At 39.6% G+C, this 19,715-nt stretch overlaps 1 protein-coding gene across 1 annotated transcript in view; it reads left to right on the top strand.

The window, feature by feature from the left end:
* The first annotated feature begins 12,265 nt into the window (after positions 1 to 12,265).
* SCG3 (secretogranin III) overlaps positions 12,266 to 19,715 on the top strand; it is a 40,604-nt gene continuing 33,154 nt past the window's right edge. Inside the window, exons 1-4 of the mRNA XM_070422844.1 lie at positions 12,266 to 12,657; positions 13,332 to 13,384; positions 13,850 to 13,895; positions 13,991 to 14,206. Of these exons, the coding sequence (XP_070278945.1) occupies positions 12,567 to 12,657; positions 13,332 to 13,384; positions 13,850 to 13,895; positions 13,991 to 14,206 (406 nt within the window). The 5' untranslated portion in view covers positions 12,266 to 12,566. The remainder of the gene's footprint in view (positions 12,658 to 13,331; positions 13,385 to 13,849; positions 13,896 to 13,990; positions 14,207 to 19,715) is intronic.

The raw sequence follows: 19,715 nt of genomic DNA, 5'->3' as shown, positions 1-19,715 counted from the left end.
TCTACATGAAAGACTCAATATTTTGCAGTAGAGATGAGTTAGAAAAATTCCTTTCAGAGGAATTGTGCCTATTCAACTGTGAAGGCTGTTCAGTTACCTGTTGCAAATAAAACAAATGGTCTGACTTGTTTAATTTATTATCCACAATTCTTTCATAGGCATATCAGCAGAGAAGCCACCAGTTTGGGCTGGGGTCGGAGGGGATGGGAGGCACCTGAAGCTTATAAAATTTTTGAGGCTCTCTTTTTAAAAAAGTAATAACAATACCATATTGTGGTATTGTTATGTACCAAAAGGTGAATATTTATTTGGATGAGAAAATAAATCCTGACAAATTAAAAATCTTGAAAAGCTGACAAATACCAAAAACACTATAAAATAAAAAAATACATAACATTTTCATTAACTGCCTGACATACCTCTATGCTATCTTTCTTCCTCCTTACTTTTGGGCTACAGGTTTTTCACATAATATTGATTTTTATAGTGTTAATTTATATAGAGAAAATATAAGAAGCACTCAATCTTTCCTATGGCATGATGGTCAAAACTTGTTTTTAATTTCTGACTGTTGGGATACTTGAAACACACATACACTGCATTACTGCTACAGATTTATTTTATGCCCCACAAACACAGGGATTCTGATAATACCTATTGTGTGAGAAAAAATGTGTATATTTAAAACTGTTTACTCAGCTTTCTCAGGTATATTACTAAAAACAGAGAGCTTCCATTTGGACTTGGCAAGGAGAACTGTATCTTCCATTTATAGTTTTACACTTCTATATGCCAGCTCTGGGCTCAGTGTGGTTCTATCTTTTTACTTTCAACCTTTCTATGCCATTATATTTAAAGTATGGACCTTGGGAGCAGCATGTAGTTGGGTTGTTTTTTCCACCCAGTCTGATCATCTTTTCTTTCAATCAAAGTGTTTAGTCCATGTGCATGCTCTGCAGGTTATACTTTGCAGCAGCATTGATCGTCCCCAAGTTACTCTGTCATACCTATGACTTTGTTTTCATCCACTGTTGACATTCTTTGGTGCCAGAAGCAGTAGGACACATTCAAATCAATTTTTTAAAAAGTTTATGGCTATGTAAAGAAGAGCCAGGTCTTTTCCCTGGGCCTTGGAAGAGGCTTCTACAAGCTTAAGTATGTTTAATTGGCTTCACAGTAAGTCTGTCTTTGAGCGTAGGAACAATGGCTTGAACAGAAGTAGGGTAAAAGAGCCACTTGTTTATGATTTTCCACTAACTGCTGAGAGAAACTGATGATATACCAGCAATGAGATGGATATCTTTGAGTGGAGAGGACACAAAAGGCAACTGGACTATGGAACACCAGATCAGTATGTCAGGAAGTTCCTTTTTCCTGCTGTTGTCTGTTGACCTCTGTTGGAATTTCAAGAACATAAAGCTTTTAACTTTTTTTTTATGCTTTTAACTTTTTATGTGATTAAAATTATCATATTTTATGACCCCAATGTAAGAATCATAATAAAATAAAGGATTTGGGGGTTTGTGAATTTATGTGCATGAACAGTTAGACTAGGTATAGAAATTAAATATTTAGTTACATATATTTTAAAAATTCCCTTTATTTTAAAAAGAACAATCCTATCTAATAAAAGAGAAACATGGTAATTAGCCGTACCTACACTACCCTTCCTATTGGCTAATCAGGGTGATATGCAAATTAACTGCCAGCCAAGATGGCGGCCGGCAGCTTGAAGCGAACATGAGGCTTGCTTGCTTCAGTGACGGAGAAAGCCAACGTTCCCTGCCTGGCGCTGCCGGCCTCTGAGCTTGCATTTTGAAACATTGTTACAAATATAGAAGCTAAACAAAACCCCAGAAACCTGCTTTCAGCCAGCCGGGATCTCAGAGCTGGAGTTGAAACAGTGTTTCAATTATAGAACCCAAAAAAACCAGATACCTGCTTTCAGCAGCCGAGGCCTCAGAGCTGGAGCCAAGCCTCAGAGCTAAAGCTGGCCCAGAATAAAAAAAAAGAGAAAAAGGAGTGGTTGGGAGCTTCAGTCACCCGCCAGCCTGAAAACAGCCCTCAGCCCCTCACCCAGACTGGCCAGGCACCCAAGTGGGACCCCCACCCTGAAGGGGGTGTGACCAGCTGCAAACAGCCATCATCCCCTTACCCAGGCTGGCCAGGCACCCAAGTGGGACCCCCACCCTGATCCAGGACACTCTTCAGGGCAAACCAGCCGGCCCCAACCCGTGCACCAGGCCTCTATCCTATATAGTAAAAGGGTAATATGCCTCCCGGCACTGGAATCAGCGTGACAGGGGGCAGTGCCCAAACCACCCCCCCCACGGGCCCTGGTCTGTGTGTGACGGGGTAGAGCCATAATCTCCCCATCAGCCCTGCCCTGAGTGTGACAGTAGCGGCGCCCCAACCCCCTGATGGGCCCTGCTCTGTGTGTGACGGGGGGAGCTCCTCAACCCCCTGATTGGCCCTGCTCTGTGCGTGATAGGGTACGGAGCCCCAACCCCCCTGATGGGCCCTGCTCTGTGAGTGACAGGGGGCAGCGCCCCAACCCCCTGATTGGCCCTGCTCTGTGTGTGACAGGGGGTGGCGCCGCAACCTCCCCATCGACCCTGCCTTGAGTGTGACAGGGGGCGGTGCCCCAACCCCCCAATCGGCCCTAACCTGAGCATGACTGAGGGTGGCATCGCAACCTCCCGATCCACCCTGCTCTGTGCATGACAGGGGGTGGCGCCCCAACTCCCCAGTCAGCCCTGCTCTGAGCCCGACCAGGGGCTGCACCTAGGGATTGGGCCTGCCCTCTGCCACCCAGGAGCAGGCCTAAGCTAGCAGGTCGTTATCTCCCGAGGGGTCCCAGACTGTAAGAGGGCACAGGCCGGGCTGAGGGACCCCCCCCCCCCATCCCCCCTGAGTGCACAAATTTTTGTGCACCGGGCCTCTAGTGTTATATAAAATGCAATACAAAATTTAATAATATTTGGATTGTAATTTTGTCATACACTGTAGAAGTTGGTAACATCTGTCCTTTATATGGAATTCAGAATTGCTAAAAATTATTTATATTCCTTAATTTTTCAAATATCTCTTGGAAAAATCTTTGGATAATTTTTTGGTGTTTTTTTTTGGGGGGGGCTTGGGGGGTGTTTTGAACCCCAGTTACAGCTGATATCCACCAGACAGGACATTGATCGGAGAAGGCCTGTCTGAAGAAGGGATATTTACCAGGATAAGGACGAGCTAACCATGTGAAGGAGCACTCCAGGTAGAAGGAAGAGCAAGTAAAAAAGGCCTGAGTTGAGGGCAAGTTTGTCATATTCTGGGAATGATATAAACAGCCTGAAAGGAGATAAGAAGTGGTTATCTTCAATTTTCTCCCTCCCTCCAGATCCATTGTCCACCCCACCCTGTGCCCAAGAAGGCTGACTCGTAAGGACTGCCTGCATCAGTGGCTCCCTTGCCCTCTGGTTTCTGGGTGAGTGCAGCCACAGGGGGGCACTGGTAGGAGATAAGAGGAAGAGAGGAGAGTGGAGTCAAGAGATTTATTTTCCTGTCAGGGGCCCTGTGTACAGCTCTCAGGCCATGGGTGGTAAAATGGCTCCCAGCTGTGACTAGGCACAGGGTGCTGCACCTTCCACGTTGCTTCACCAAAGCTCCACAATTACATCTTTATTTTATTTTTATTTTTTATTTGAGAGAGAGAGAGAAGAGAGATGTGAAAGAGAAATATTGATTGATTTTCTCCTGTGTATGGGACAATACTCTAACCAACTGAGCCACATCGGCCAGGGCATGACTTACATTTTTAAAAGATCACTCTTGTTGTTTTAATAAAGTATGAACTGGAGGGATGGAGGTTTAGGGCAAGAGGAAGGAAGCAAGAGAGATTTGACAGTAACAGTTAAAATCAGGACTGACTTTAAAAATCTTGAATGTCTGGACACTGTTTGAGAAACACAGGACTCTGAGCTCCATTTATTCATTTACTTTTTCAATCACTATTTATGTGCTAGGCACTATTATAGGCACTCAGGAGAAATAGATAAATAAACTATATATTTGAAAGAGATCAGTGGCAGGGAATAATAAGAAAGTAGAGCAAGGTAATGGGGTTGGGAGTACAAGGGTGGTATAGTGGGTGCAATTTTAAATAATTCATCACTGAGAAGGTGACATCTGAGCTAAGGCTTGGAGAAGGTGAGGGAATGAGCCATGTGGAGACTGTTACAGGCAGAGGAGGAGGTCACTGGAAAGGCGCCGACACAAGGGCATGTCTGGCCGTGTCAGGAGCAACAGAGGCCAGTATAGCTAGAGCTCAGGGGCCTCAGGGGGAGGGGGAGGAAATAAGGTCAGAGAGGCCACAGAAGCCTTATCATGTGGGGCCTTTCTTGGGGAAGAGACAGCAGAGAAGAGGTTACTAATCCCCCCTCCGCTCTACCCCACGCCATGGGGAGAAGTGAGCAGTCTCACTCAGCCTCCTTCTATCCACTGTCCATGACTGACAGGAGAGGAAATTCATAATCACTCTTAGTTTCTCAGGATGCATTAGTCCCGTCTAATTGTATCTATGCAGTGTCTAGCAAAACCTGCTGGCCTAATTCTCCGATGCCTGTAAAATATTGGCATCCTAGGAGGAGAAAACTGAAACTGCACCCTTAACCCTGCAGGAGCTTTGGCAGCTAAGTCCCCTAGGGTCCCCATGGCAGCAGCATGCCTACCAGGATGGCTGGAGGACAGGCTTTGGAGCACCAGAGCAAAGATATTGATTTTCTGTTCCACTAAGGAAGATGTTTAATGGGATTTTCAGAAAACCTTTGGGAGAAAAAGAGAAAAGAAAAACAGTCTCTCTTATTAGTCTCTCCATTTGTAAACAGTAAATTTAAAATAAACCATTTTAGATCCTGGCTGGTGTACTCAGTGGTTAGAGTGTGGACCCTTGAACCTAAGGGTCTCCGGTTTAATTTCAGGTAAAGGGCACATACGTCGGTTGTGGGTTCACTCCCTGCCCCTCCCCAACCCCAGGTGGGAGGCAACCAATAGATGTGTCTCTCTGGCATTGACATTTCTCCCTTCCACCTCTCTCTCCCCCACCTCCCCTCCCTTCCACTCTCTCTCTGAAAAGCAATGGAAAAAGTATCATCTGGTAAGGATTAACAAACAAACAAACAAACAAATAAAATAAACCTTCCTTTATGAAAAATGTCAAGCACATACAAAGTTTGAGAGAATAATGTATTGATTCTCTGAGTACTCATTACCCAATTCAATAATTATCAACTAATAGCCAATGATATATATTTTTTAAAATATATTTTTATTGATTTTAGAGAGGAAGGGAGAGGGAGAGTTAGAAACATCAATGAAGAGAGAGAATCATTGATAGGCTAAATCTGCACACCTCCCACGGGGGATCGAGCCCGCAACCTGGACATGTGGCCTGACTGGGAATCGACCATGACCTCCTGGTTCATAGGTCAACATTCAACCACTGAGCAATACCAGCCGAGCATGGCCAATTTTATTTTTTCTATTTGTTTAACTATACATTTTATTCTAGGGGCATTTTAAACATATTCCAGGCATCAATATGTGTTGAGCACTTACTATATGTCAGATACTGTTCTAAATGCTTGAAATACAGCAATGAAAAAGTATATAGACAAAAATCCCTGTCCACAAAAATCTCACAGTCTAGTTGGAAAAAAAGATAAAATCAATAAGTGAATGATATGGTATCTTAGGCGATAAGTACAATGCAGAAATACAAGGCCGGGGAGGGGAGGGAGAGCGCAGGGGTTACAACTTGAAAAAGGGGGTCAGGGGATGTGCGCTGAACTTTGGAATGCACTGCTCAGATCTCACTTCAGGACCGAAGGACTTAATCCCCCAGCTGCTGAAAAGAACCACTTCATCCAAGGTTATGACTCCTTCCTGGGAAGGCCTACACCCAATGACTGATCCAACTCAGAACAAATTGGCTAAAGCTTCCATTGAAACTAAGTTGCAGGTTAACTTCTCCCTCTGCCAAATTCTGCTTCTTTCCCAGTCTTTCCCTTCCATAGGTATTGGTTCAAGAGCATATCCTAATAAACTCCCTGTATGCTCATCTCATTTCAAGGTCTGCTTTTCAGACCCTCTGGCAGAAGGCCTTCCTAAGAACATGGCTTCTTAGCAAAGATATGTTTGTAAAGGACTGAGTCCTGATAATAAGGCATTCATTCCAGCGAAGAATCACACTGGCAGGGTGGCTAAGAGCTCTTTAAGGAGCTGGCAGCTCCTGGTTATGGCAGGACTTCGTGACCCTCCAATGTGGCACAGCCATCATCTCAGCATTTGAAGACCGCAGGTAGACAGGCAACCTTCTGTCACTTCATTGTGTGTAAATGGATTTCCAGGTGCTATAAGAAGAGCTAAGAAATGAAAGATGAGTAAGACAAGATCCTATCCCTAGAGGAGTTTACTGTTTAGCGGTATAGCCAGCTATGTAAGCAGATAATTATAGTGAAAGGTACAATTTTATAGATATAAGTATAAAATATTTCCTTAGGAAAAAATAAAAACATGCGCCAAAAGGACATATACCAAAAGTTAGCAGAGATTCTCTGTCAGATTTTTTTTTCCCTATTTGCTTATCTGTATTTTCAGAATTTTTTCTTGAATATATATTTATTGTTTTTCAAATAAGAAGAAAGGAAGCATGTACAAAAAGCAGCACAATGGGATACATGCTGTATTGGAAGTGTGCACAGTATTCTGAGGAAGCAACTAACTTGTCTGGGGAAGTCAAAGAAAATCTGGCAACCTCTACCTTTCTAGTCTTACACTTATATATGTCTTTCATTTTCCAACCAAATGCAATGCATAGCCTTCTTTGGATCCTGGTCCAAGCAAACCAACTGTAAAAATATTTATAAGGCAAGTGGGAAATTTGTACTCTGCCTGGATATTTGATGATACTTAGATAGTATTATTATTATGAAGTATGATAACGGTATTACAATAATGTTGGGGGGGATCCTTATCTTTTAGGTAAACATACTGATATATGTATGGATGAAGTGATATGAAATCTGGGATTTTTATGGGTAAATAATCCATTGGGGGTGCAAAGTGGTTGAAAATAAAAAATAAAAGTCATAAGTTAATAACTATTGAAGTTGGGGAATGAATGCATGGGAGTACATTTCAATATTTTCTCTACTTTTGACTTTGAAATTTTTATAATAAAATATACAACAATAATTAATATAACAATATTATCTATAATAAATAAAAAAATCCTTCAGATATATCTTCAAGTCTCACTCAAAAGGCATTCTTCACTCATGAATGAGCAAGCAACAATCAATCCATGTACATGCTGATGCCTACACAAGCAGCACTCAGCTCACTGGGCATTGCATGTTGTCTGTCTTATAATCAATCAGCTGATCTGTATCAATGACACTTGTCTTACAATTTCAACATATGTCTTTGATATTATTTAACCATTATAGTATGCTTACACACAATAATCAAATATTTTAATCTTCATATTATTAAGAAAAGTGGCATCTTTTCTTTCAAACCTTTCTTTTTTACCTTAATTTTTTAAAATATATTTTTATTGATTTCAGAGAGGGAGAGGGAGAGAGAGATAGGAACATCCATGATGACAGACAATCATCAATCTGCTGCCTCCTGCAAGCCCCACATTAAGAATTGAACCTGCAACCCGGGCATGTGCCCTGACTAGGAATCGAACTGTGTCCTCTTGGTTCATAGGTCTATGTTCAACCACTGAGCTATGCCGGCCAGGCTACCTTAATTTTTTATTATGAAAAAATTTACGTATATACAAAAACAGAGAGAAGATTATAAAGAACTCCTCTATTACTAATCACCCAGATTTAGTAATTATCAATGTTTTGAAATACTTGTCATATTTGTTTTTTGAAGTAGAACTGTGTTAATGAAAATCTTATGCTGTTTTTCATTTCACTCGAAAGCTCTAAAAAATATCAATATTATCTTACATTGACCTGATTGCTATTATCACACCTAAAAAAATTAACAATAATTCCTTGGTGTCCTCTATATTCAGTCCATATTCAAATTTCCAAAAAATCTCTTAAAAAGTTCTTCTTATAACTAGTTTGTTCTAATCCAATTTTATACAAGATCTCCACATTATATTTTGTTATTATGTCTCTCCAGTCTTTTTAATTTAAAATGTTTTTAATTATTTATTTTAAAAATTAAATTTATTGAGTGACATTGGCTAATAAGATCATATAGGTTTCAAGTGTACATTTCTATGATACATCATCTGTATATAGCACTGTGTGCCCACCACCCAAAGTCAAATCATCTTCCATCATCATATATTAGGCCCCCTTTATCCATTACTGCCTCTCACCCCCTTCCCTCTGGTAACCACCATACAGTTGTCAGTATCTATGAGTTTCAGCTTTATGTCCCACATATCAGTGAAATTATACTGTTCTTAGCTTTTTCTAACTTATTTCATTTAGCATAATATTCTCAAGATCAATACATGTCACAAATGGCAGTATTTCATCTTTTTAAAAAATATATTGATTTCAGAGAGGAAAGGAGAGGGAGAGAAAGATAGAAACATCAATGATGAGTGAGAATCATTGATCGGCGCCTCCTGCATGTCCCCAATGGGGATCAAGCCTGCAACCTGGGCATGGGCCCTGACTGGGAATTGAACCATGACCTCTTGGTTCATAGGTTGACACTCAACCACTGAGACACACCGGCTGGGCAGTATTTCATCTTTTCTTATGGCTAGGTAGTATCCTATAGTATAAATTTACCACATCTTTATCCAATCCTCTATCAAAGGACACTTTAGTTGTCTCCATGACTTGGCCACTGTGAACAATGCTGCAATGAACATAGAGGTATACATATCTTTGTGAATAAATGTGGGCTTTTTGGTTTGTTTTTCTTAGTTTTCCGGGTAGATATCCAGAAGAGAGATTGCTGAGTTATATGGTAACTCTTAATTCTTAATTTTTTGAGGATCTGCCATGTTGTTTTCCATAGTGGCTGTACTGGTTTAAATTCCCATCAGCAGTGAATCAGGGTTCTTTTCTTTTATATATATATATATATATAATTTCAGAGAGAAAGGGAGAGGGCGAGAGAGATAGAAACATCAGTGATGAGAGAGAATATCATTGATTGGCTGCCTCCTGCATTCCCCCTACTGGGGATTGAGCCCTTCAGTCCGCAGGCCGGTGCTCTATCCACTGAGCCAAACCAGCTAGGGCAGCGGTTCTCAACCTGTGGGTCGTGATCCCTTTGGGGGTCGAACGACCCTTTCACAGGGGTCGCCTACTACCATCGGAAAACACATATATAATTACATATTGTTTTGTGATTAATCACTATGCTTTAATTATGTTCAATTTGTAACAATGAAAATACATCCTTCATATCAGATATTTACATTATGATTCATAACAGTAGCAAATTTACTGTTATGAAGTAGCAACGGAAATAATTTTTTGGTTGGGGGTCTCTACAACATGAGGAACTGTATTAAAGGGTCACGGCATTAGGAAGGTTGAGAACCACTGAGCTAGGGCCAGGGTTCCTTTTTCTCCACAACCTCTCCAATACTTGTAATTATCTGTCTTGTTGATAATAGCCATTCTAACAGGTGTGAGATGATATCTCATTGCAGTTTTTATTTGCATTTCCCTAATAGCTAGTGAAGTTAAGCATCTTTTTATATATCTGTTGGTCATTCGTATGTTTTCTTAGGAGAGGTGTCTGTTCAGGTCCTCTGCCCATTTTTTAATTGGATTCTTTGTTTGATGTTGAGCTGTATGAATTCTTCATAAATTTTTAATATTAACCCCTGTCAGAGCTGTTATTTGCAAATATCTCCCATTCAGTTGGTTGTCTTTTTGCTTGGTTGGTGGCTTCTTTTGCTGTGCAGAAGCTTTTTAGTCTGATATAGTCCCATTCATTTATTTTTGCCTTTACTTCCTTTGCCTTTGAGGTCAAATTCATAAAATGTTCTCTAAGACCAAGGTCCATAATTTTAGTACCTTTGTTTTCTTCTATGTAATTTATTGTGACCACTCATTTCATTATTTGCACTCCACCTGAACTCCACACGTATAACAGGGAACCCCTAACACACTCTTGTGCCTATTCATTCATTTATATTTAATGAGATCAATGTCTAGCACATGAAACCTATTCAGTAAATAATTGTGTTTATTGTTATTGTTATAATCACAGTCCTTTCTATCTATTATACTATAAGACCAGTGATCATATCTTGGTTGTTTTTGCATATCTCAATATCTGGTACATTTCACCTGCTCAATAAACATCTGTTACATGAATGAGTAAATAAATAAAATGTAGGATTATTCCATTCATAGACCATATTAAGTTCAGCAGAAACATTCATAAGACTGAGGAATATAAACTAACTCATGCCTTACAATTTACTCAGTGCTCCATGACTCATTTGATCAGAAATATAATATGTTCCTAGATTTAGTGTCCATTTAACACAGTACTTTGAGTCCAAATGGCAGAGAAAAGTCAAATACCTTTTTTATTGTTGACAAACAATACAATGTCCTCAATAACCATCTTTTACCTTCTTTCCATCCTGAGCCTCTACCAACTGCAAACCCATATTGAGGGGAGATGGGAGTCAGGAACAGAACAAAGACTGGAGTGAAACTGAGGTTAGTGATAGAGTCTCAGAACCAGTGAATGGCTATTTTACATAATATTTTGTAATATTTCTTAAGCCGAAACCATTCCATGACTTATTTTATAAGTTGTGTCAAAATATTCCTGGCATCAAAATTACTTGATTTAAACATGTACCCATTTAATCTCCACAATAACATTGTGAGGGTAAACAGAGCCTGCCATCTGTTTTAAAGAAGAGGATACAGGAAATTTACTCTTAACTCAACTGGGATTATAAATTGTGATTTAAATTTTTTAAATGCAGTATACTGGGATAATAATGCTATGTTATCCCAGCCAAGAAACAAATATTTGCTTTAAAGTAACTGTTAGATTAAAAGTACTCTTTAGATTCTTAAAGGAAATATTTGAGTGACTTCCAAACTCAAAAACCTCCAGAAGGAGGGAAATGTGTTTGTCAGCTTGTTTGTTTGTTTGTTTTTAGGTACTTGAATGACTAGCTTGCTCCTTGAAAAGCAGGGGTACAGAAATAAAAGGCCTGATTGTGCTGAATCCTTCTCTTTGGGCATTATTCAGGCTGGTTCCCAGCATGCTGCATTCCAAAGGAAAGGGTCCAAGCACTGTTTAAAAATCTGAGACTAAAGAGCTTACTCAGCACTCTGCTCACATTAGTATTGCTTGCTTTCATCTTTAAAAGTCTTTTATTATACAGTAACCTTAGGTGGCTGGGAATATTCTCAGAATATAAGAAGCACCTCCTTGACCTAATTATGATGAAAAATGCTTTTCATCACTATCCCCTCTTTTCAAAGCCCCCTGGAACAATCAGGTTTTTAAGCATAATTGAGTGCTGGGGAAGAATTTTACAGAAGTGCAGCTTTTTGGTGGTGGTGGTGGTGATGGTGAAGGGGCAGCTGACCCTTTTGGTGAGAATGGGAAATTTTAAAATAAAACCGACCCTTGCTGTTCACTACCCAGAACTGATGAAGACATTCACTCTTAGGGGAAGAGGCAATTTTATTTTTAGTTCTGTTTCAGCATCTAGGAGTGATAGTGTGTTGCAGCAATCTAGTTGAAAGAATGCTTCTTGAATTTCCCAATTAAAAAGACTCCATACAGCTGAGACAAAAAGAGCACCAAGAGATGCTTGATATGTCAACCTAATTACAAAAGGCAGGCTTTTCTAAGGATTGTATCTCTCTTTTAACACAAGGTGGAATGGAAAAAAAGGGATGTTGGAGCAGATATCCCAGAATAATCCCAAAGCAGAGTCCTTCACACAGATTATCTAGCTTTTCTTGACAGGTGCAAGGGCAGAGAAGGCGTTTGGTCCTCGAGGCAGTGTTTACTCGGGGAATTACGATAATGGTGTCCAAGCTTACGGCAATCGAGGTGACCCTGAGCGCAGGAACAGCCCTAGGACTGCGGCACAGAAAATACGCTAGCCGATCTGTCACCCTTCCCCCCCTTCCTTTCCCAGGGGATTGGAGTAGCGTTGGAGTCGCTGACGCCATCCTTTCCCGCCTCTGGCTTGCAGGGAGCATGCGCTTCCTTCCTCACTTGGTCTCAAGGAGAGTAAGGCTACGCCCTAGCGGCTCCGCGGCGGGCTCCGCGTCACAGGAACTTCAGCACCCACGGGGCGGACAGCGCTCTCCTCCACCTGCAGACCTGACTCCCCAGCGCCCAGAACCCTTTCTAGTCTCTTTACTCGGGGCGGCGTCGAACCCCACCCCGCGCTGGGTTCCCACCACTCTTCCTCTCTGCACCCGCCCTCCTAGCTCTTCCTGTTTTTACTCCTCTTTTTCATTCATAACAAAAGCCACCGCTCCGGGAGCCCGGCGCCAGGCTGTTTCTGAGCCAAGAGTGGAAGAATGGGGTTCCTTTGGACCGGCACTTGGATTCTGGTGTTAGTGGTCCACAGCAGCCCAATTCAAGCTTTCCCCAAACCGGAAGGCAGCCAAGGTACGTGGACACTTTCCTCCCACTTCCTTTTATTCTCCACGAAGAGGTAAAGCGTGGCATAATAGATGAGCTGCAAATCACCTTGCCTCATTTTCTGATCAGATCGTATCTGTGCATATTGACAGAGAAAATCCTTCTGAATTTAGAGACAGATCCCTCCTCACTTTTTATCTGATAGAGCAATAACCTGGATTGTTTTGAAAGATTTTATTTTTGCAATTGGGAGAGGGGGGCTTTTCTGCCTTATAAAGTGGCTTGGGTGGTTAGGTTTTGTTTTCTAGTTGTCTTACAATCTTTCTCAGACACTCGATTCAGAACAAGGTTGGGGGAGAGGGAGTTCTTAATGTGCTAATAATACCAATCGAACTTATCTGTCTAATTGAAAACAGCTGGTAAGCCAAGTGTTAGAACTATCTGTGAGTTTCTGGTAAAAAACAACAACAACAAGTGTAATTCTATTAACTCAGGAAATACAGCAGGATAATAAGCAAGGCAACATGATGGTCATTGTTATTGTATAATCTTGATAATCTTTATTAACATATATTTTTGTTTCATGGTTATCCAAAATATGTCTCCTAATATTGGTTTGTCTTTATGAAAATTTTATTTTAAAGAGACATACTGTGCCTGTCCAAAACACAATTAAACTTATATTTTTGTGTTTATTCTAGACAAACTTGTACATAATAGAGAATTAAGTGCAGAAAGACCTTTAAATGAGCAGGTAGGTAAAAAATAAAATAAAAAATTCTGTTTCAATTTATTTTAGTTGTTATAATTTAATGTGATTATGTTATGACATTTTAGCCATTTTGAATTCACAAACTTCAGGGGATTAATAATAAATTGACATAAACTAGGATGGGAAATATAATTTTGGTAATATCTATATAAAACATAGAGTTGACTATATAATAATCCAATAAGGTCCACTCTATTGTAAGATTGCTTAATTTATCAGAGATTTACTTTTCATCAATAATGTAGGAGAAGGAGATTAATACTTATAGACCATCTGCCTTTTATTTTATCTCACTTACTCCTTATGATGATGCTTTGAGATAGAAATTACCTATATTTTACAAACAAGAAAACTAAATCCTATGGAGATTAAATTATTTAGCTGTCATTTTTGGTAAGAGGTGGAGCAATGATTTAAAACCAGGTCTATACCCTCTTTGTTTCACAGATTGCTGAAGCAGAATCAGACAAGATTAAAAACATATACTCTCCAGGTAAAAAGAAACTGTTTTGATGTTAATTTAAGTGAATGTAAGCTCTGAGAATCTTAAATAAAATGGATAATTGGGGTTTGGGGCTTTTCTTACAGAAAACAAGCCAGGTGAAAGCAATTATTCCTTTGTTGATAACTTGAACCTGCTAAAGGCAATAACAGAAAAGGAAAAAACTGAGAAAGAAAGACAATCTGTAAGAAACTCTCCATATGATAGTAAATTGAATATGGAAGATGTTGATTCAACCAAAAATCGAAGACTAATAGATGATTATGATTCTACTAAGAGTGGATTGGATCATAAATTTCAAGGTAAATGGGGGGGGGAGCGGGAAATGTTGCTACCTATGTTCTCTAATTTGGACTTCTCATTGTGGGTTAGGAGAAAGTCCTATATATTTTTTTAAAATATCTCTTATATTCTCACAATCCTCTATTAATCAGGCCCAAAGTTGAGATAAAGCCCAAATTTACTGGCAATGTACAAAGCCTACCTCCACAGAAGCCCAGATTTTATTTGTTCTTTAAAGGTCCCTTTACTGCTACTTTGAAAATATTTAAATCTACTGTCTATGTTTTATGCTATTTAATATTTAGCATTTAATATTTTAACTACTAGTACCAACAAAATATCATAATTATCAAATAATTAAATCAACAGTATCCCTTTCCCAATGGTGAAATACCCATTACTCCCTTTGCAGGGTTCTCTTTCTAGCCATAGCCTTTCTCCCTAGGTCATTCTAACCTCTTCATGGCTTCCCCTTCAGTTACCTGACATCACATATCACTAGCCAAGACTTTTCTGAGCTATGGATAGATAGATACATACATATATACATTATAATACACATATAGATACACATATCTACATATCTATATCTATATCTATATCTACCTATTTAATATCTTGCTTTAAAAGTCTCAGAAGCACCTCAAACTTAGCATGGCCAAGATTAATCTCATAATATCTGTACACCTTACAACCTAGCCCTCTTAGAGTGCTCTTTCTCTAAGAAAGGCATTACTTCCCATGCAATTTTTCAAGACAGAAATCTAGAAATCAAACTACTTCTCTTTTTCCTGGCCCCTCCAATTGTAATCCACCAATCTTATCAATTTCACCTCCTGTGTCTGTCAAATTTTTTTCTCTATTTCTAATCACCAATCTCTAATCATGTCTCACTTCAACTCAGCAAACTCTTCTACTGGATCTTCCAGCATCCACTCTGCCCCTCTCCAACTCATTTTTCACGTAGCAGCCAGAGTGATCTTTCCAACACACAAACATGTTACTCTTTTGCATAAATCCCATTAATTGATTCCCATTTCTCTTGGGATAAAAACCAGAATCCTTAACATGGCTTCTGTAGTCCTGCATGGACTGGTTCCTGTCTACTTTTCTAGATTCATCAAGCACACATGATCTGATAAAAAAAAATCTTGTTCCTTTCTTCATGGCACTTAATGCAGTTTGCAATTTTACATTCCTAAGTGTGACTACTTAGGATTTATCTTTTTCTCCTAAACTAAACTGAAAACTTCACAAGAACAGAGACGTTGTAGCCCCAGTGTGTGGGTGGTCATGAATTCATTGCATGCATTCATAAATGAATGAATGAATAAGAAAAGAATACATGAGAGAATAAATGAACTACGTACTTAGGCACTGAAGAAGAGAGTGTGTTTTCCATCCTGAATACTATTGCTTAGGAGTGACTGCAGATTGTCTTATATGTCCTTGCTCTGCTCCATGGCCACAAGAGAATTATGTTGATTATTTCTGCCAGAAAACAACTGCTAACTTTTATAAGATATCACAGCCTGAAGAGATTTCAGATATATGTTGTGCATGTAATAAGGTGGGACAGATGGTTTATATTATGACACATTTTATATTGCATACTACTCCCAGAATGTTTTTTCTTGAATTCTACGTTTTAACCTAAAATATTTTGGCTAGAAATAGACACTGGGCATTGCTGTATACAAAAGAGACTAAACTACTTTGAACTGACATTTGATTTAATGAAATTTAAAAACAGTCTAATGTTTGAATTTTTTGGTCAAACCGATTGTGCATTCAGGCAGAGGCACAGATCTGTTTGTGATCTGATCACTATCTTGAGCAACTTATTTTTAAATTGTTCAACATTTTACTACCATCCCAGATGGGTTCCGAATTACCAAGTGTCCTGATGACTCTAGGTTTCCCTTAAGAGTCATTTTAAGTCCACTTAAGATTACAGATATGATTCTTGGAGAGAAATTATTTATGAGTGAATTTCTGGTCTCCTCTCATACCCTGGAAACAGCATTTGATAGCACCAAGGTGACTAGAACTCAGAGGCACGCAGACTTATACCCCAGAATGGGGTGAGGGACCTAACTTTTGCCGGGTGCTTTCACATCTTTAGGAAACCTCCAAATAGGCTTGTGATGAAGGGCCTATCAATTCTCCTTTTCAGTGTGTTCTGCAGCATGTGTGATTCAGAATTTTTTCCAAGTTTCTTTTATGAAGTTGTGCTTCCAGGCTCCTGTGTGCATTCACCAGACAAATGTTCATTGAGCAATTACTATGTATCAGACTGCGAACTAGACCAGCGATTTTCAACCTTTTTCATCTCCTGGCACACATAAACTAATTACTAAAATTCTGCAGCACACCAAAAATATATATTTTTTGCTGATCTGACAAAAAATATAGGTAGAATTTTAATTCGTTCACTAGATGGCTATTGTTGTATTGGCTATCGACATTTTTTAAAATATATTTTTATTGATTTCAGAGAGAAAAGGAGAGAGAGACATCAATGATGAGAATCATTGATCAGTTGCCTCCTGCATGCCCCCCACCAGGGATTGAGCCCACAACCTGGGCATGTGCCCCTGACCGGAATTGAACCTGGGACCCTTCAGTCTGCAGGCCGATGCTCTATCCACTGAGCCAAACCAGCTAGGGCTATTGTCATTTTTTTAATTTGACACTCTTAAGGGAGAAGAGGTCAGTGCCCCTGACTAAATAGTCAGGAATGGCATGTTTTGTTTTGTTTTTAAAAATATATTTTATTGATTTTTTACAGAGAGGAAGGGAGAGGGATAGAGAGCCAGAAACATCAATGAGAGAGAAACATTGATCAGCTGCCTCCTGCACGCCCCCCACTGGGGATGTGCCCACAATCAAGGTACATGCCCTTGACTGGAATCGAACCCGGGACCCTTGAGTCCGCAGGCCGACACTCTATCCACTGAGCCAAACCGGTTCTTGCAGGAATGGCATGTTTTTAAAAAAAATTCTTGTGGCACACAGGTTGAAAACCGCTGAACTAGACAATAAGCTCTGTGCAGTTAGGGACCAAGCCGAAACTCTTTGTCACTCTATTTTCAGTTCTGGCTTATATTAACACTTTCATAAAAATGTATTGAGCAAATGAATGTCAAATGCCATATTAGATGCTGGAGATTCAAAACATAACTTGGCAAAACCTAACCAGGCAGAACATGGCCCTTTTACATTCACTTCTTAGAATGTTATAGCTGCTTTTAAAATGTTATAAATGTTGAACTCATGTTTGGCTTCCTCTTGATGGTCTATAGAGGAGGGTGAAATACCCCTTCACGAGCATCAGAGAAATCATTCTGAGTAATTCCGTCCATTTTAGAGGAGCCAGGGGAAATCAGTGGAAGGTAAGGAGCAAGGCCCAAGGGTTGTTATTGACTCCATCCAGCAAAGCTCTGCTAAGGGAGGCCTAAGTTCCTGGTTGAAGGCTATACAGCAGTGCAGCAGAGGAAAGAGGCCATTTCTTGAGTGTTGCTAATGTTCTCCCTGTTGTGAATTAAATGTACTGAAAAGCTGTCATCTCAGTTATTTATTTCCCTTCCCATTTATCCCTTGGGGTATGAAAAAAGGAAGACTATTGGTAACTCCAGCAGGCAACCAATAGTCTTCCTTTTTCAGATCCTGACGATAAGTGGGAAGGGAAATAAATTCTTCTAATTCTGCATAGACCCAGGCAGCTTCTGTTCCACCTATTCCCAACAGTCTGACCTGTAACCCACAAATGGGGGGAAAAAATCAAACAGAACTGAGAGTGGCTCTCTATTCCTGAAAAAACAAAACAACCACCACCACAAAACACCCAGATGATGAATCCAATTTTCAGTCAGCCAGGAGAGGAACTGATTTTACAGAATGTTTGTGTTTATTAGTTACTCTGGTTCACAGGGTTCAAAGGGATCAGAGTTCATGGGTTGGTTGACAGTTTATAACCCCAATATAATGCCAGAAAACATCCAGTCCTCCCGGCATAATCACCCCATTTATTTTCCTTGGCTTCTTTCCAAACAACAAGACAATAGTCAGCTGAGGCTGCATAGACTTCCATCTCCACAGAATCGGAAAGACCATGGACAACATTTCTTGTTCGAATCCCCAGAAGCCATGGAAGGAAGAGGCAGAATCAGAATAGCAATACTAGGTTCTTCCTTCTTTAAGGGAATATGGTCAGAATGATTTGGGCAGAATTTGGCCAGGGATTCAATGTTTATTTTCTTTAGAAGATAATTGCAGTTCCTTTATTTCAAGTACAAATCCATTGTCTACTACAGTAACACTACATTAACTTTCATATAATACTTTGCAATTGAAAATGTGCTTTTACATCTTATTTCATCTTAGCCTCACAATCCCATGAAATAGATACTCTTATTATATTCCTCTAGAGCAGCCTAAGGATATATAGGTAACAAGACGTATCTCTGGGGCTATAATTCTGATCTTTCCAATCTGCCTAGAGGTGACAAGGGGAGTTAAGTGCCCTGTAGGCTGCACATATGAGTAGACTGCTCCATGTGATATAGATTGGAAAAGACCAATCGACTCCTGGGAGTTCTCCGAGGACAAGGTACAGTGCTTCCTTGTCACCAACCCTACTGCATCCTCCCTTCCCTGAAGTAATGCTACCAAAGAATTCCCAGGAGAGCCAAGGATACATATTTGTAGACTTCTCTTCAGGCATTCACATAGATTTACATACTGCTTTGTGCAAATCTGTTGTCACATTTTAAAAGTTTAAATTCCAGGCACATAAATTAAGTTCCCTATTCTCTAGAGAAAGAGGCTTGTTACAGTGAGCTACTTTATATAAAGGCACTCTAACACATGTTCACATAGAAGTAAACATTTAGGCTCTGGTTGGGTAGCTCAGTTAGTTAGAGCATTGTCCCAATATGCCAAGGTTGTGGGTTCGATCCCTGGTCAGGGCATATACAAGAATCAACCAATGAATGCATAAACAAGTGGAACAATAAATCAACATTTCTCTCTCTGTGTGTCTCTATTCCTCTTACTCCAAAAAGAAAAAAATCAATAAATTTTTAAAAATTTAAAAACAAGTAAACATTTATTCCAGGTTAGTCATTAAATCTTGAGTACACACTCTCTGATTCTAGGTGTGAGGCAGGTTCCCTCCACCCACTCGGTCCATGAATTGGCCTGCCAATGGGGTACATACTACTAATCTACTCCTTACATGGAAATAGAATATCATTATTTGATATATAGAAGGGTGCTTTAAGCAATATGGCATACTACATAAATATGGCATACTTCAAAATTAGAAGTATAATATTATTTGTATTATTAGTGATAATAAAAAATAGAGAGGCCTTTTGTGTTGACTTCAGATTTTTCTGCCTCTTATAATCACATCAGAGGCTTTCAGAATTTTCATTGTCATCCTAGTTTCTTCACTTGACATCAAATTTTATTTTCAAACCAAAAGTTTCTGTGGACCAAGCACCACTATAAATATATTCCAAA

Source organism: Myotis yumanensis, unplaced genomic scaffold (assembly GCF_028538775.1).
Source record: "Myotis yumanensis isolate MYYU_CA2020_CCGP unplaced genomic scaffold, mMyoYum1.0.hap1 SCAF_1, whole genome shotgun sequence".
Lineage (NCBI taxonomy): Eukaryota > Metazoa > Chordata > Mammalia > Chiroptera > Vespertilionidae > Myotis > Myotis yumanensis.
Note: the sequence above shows the minus strand (reverse complement) of the source record. Positions and strands in the feature narration are given on the sequence as shown.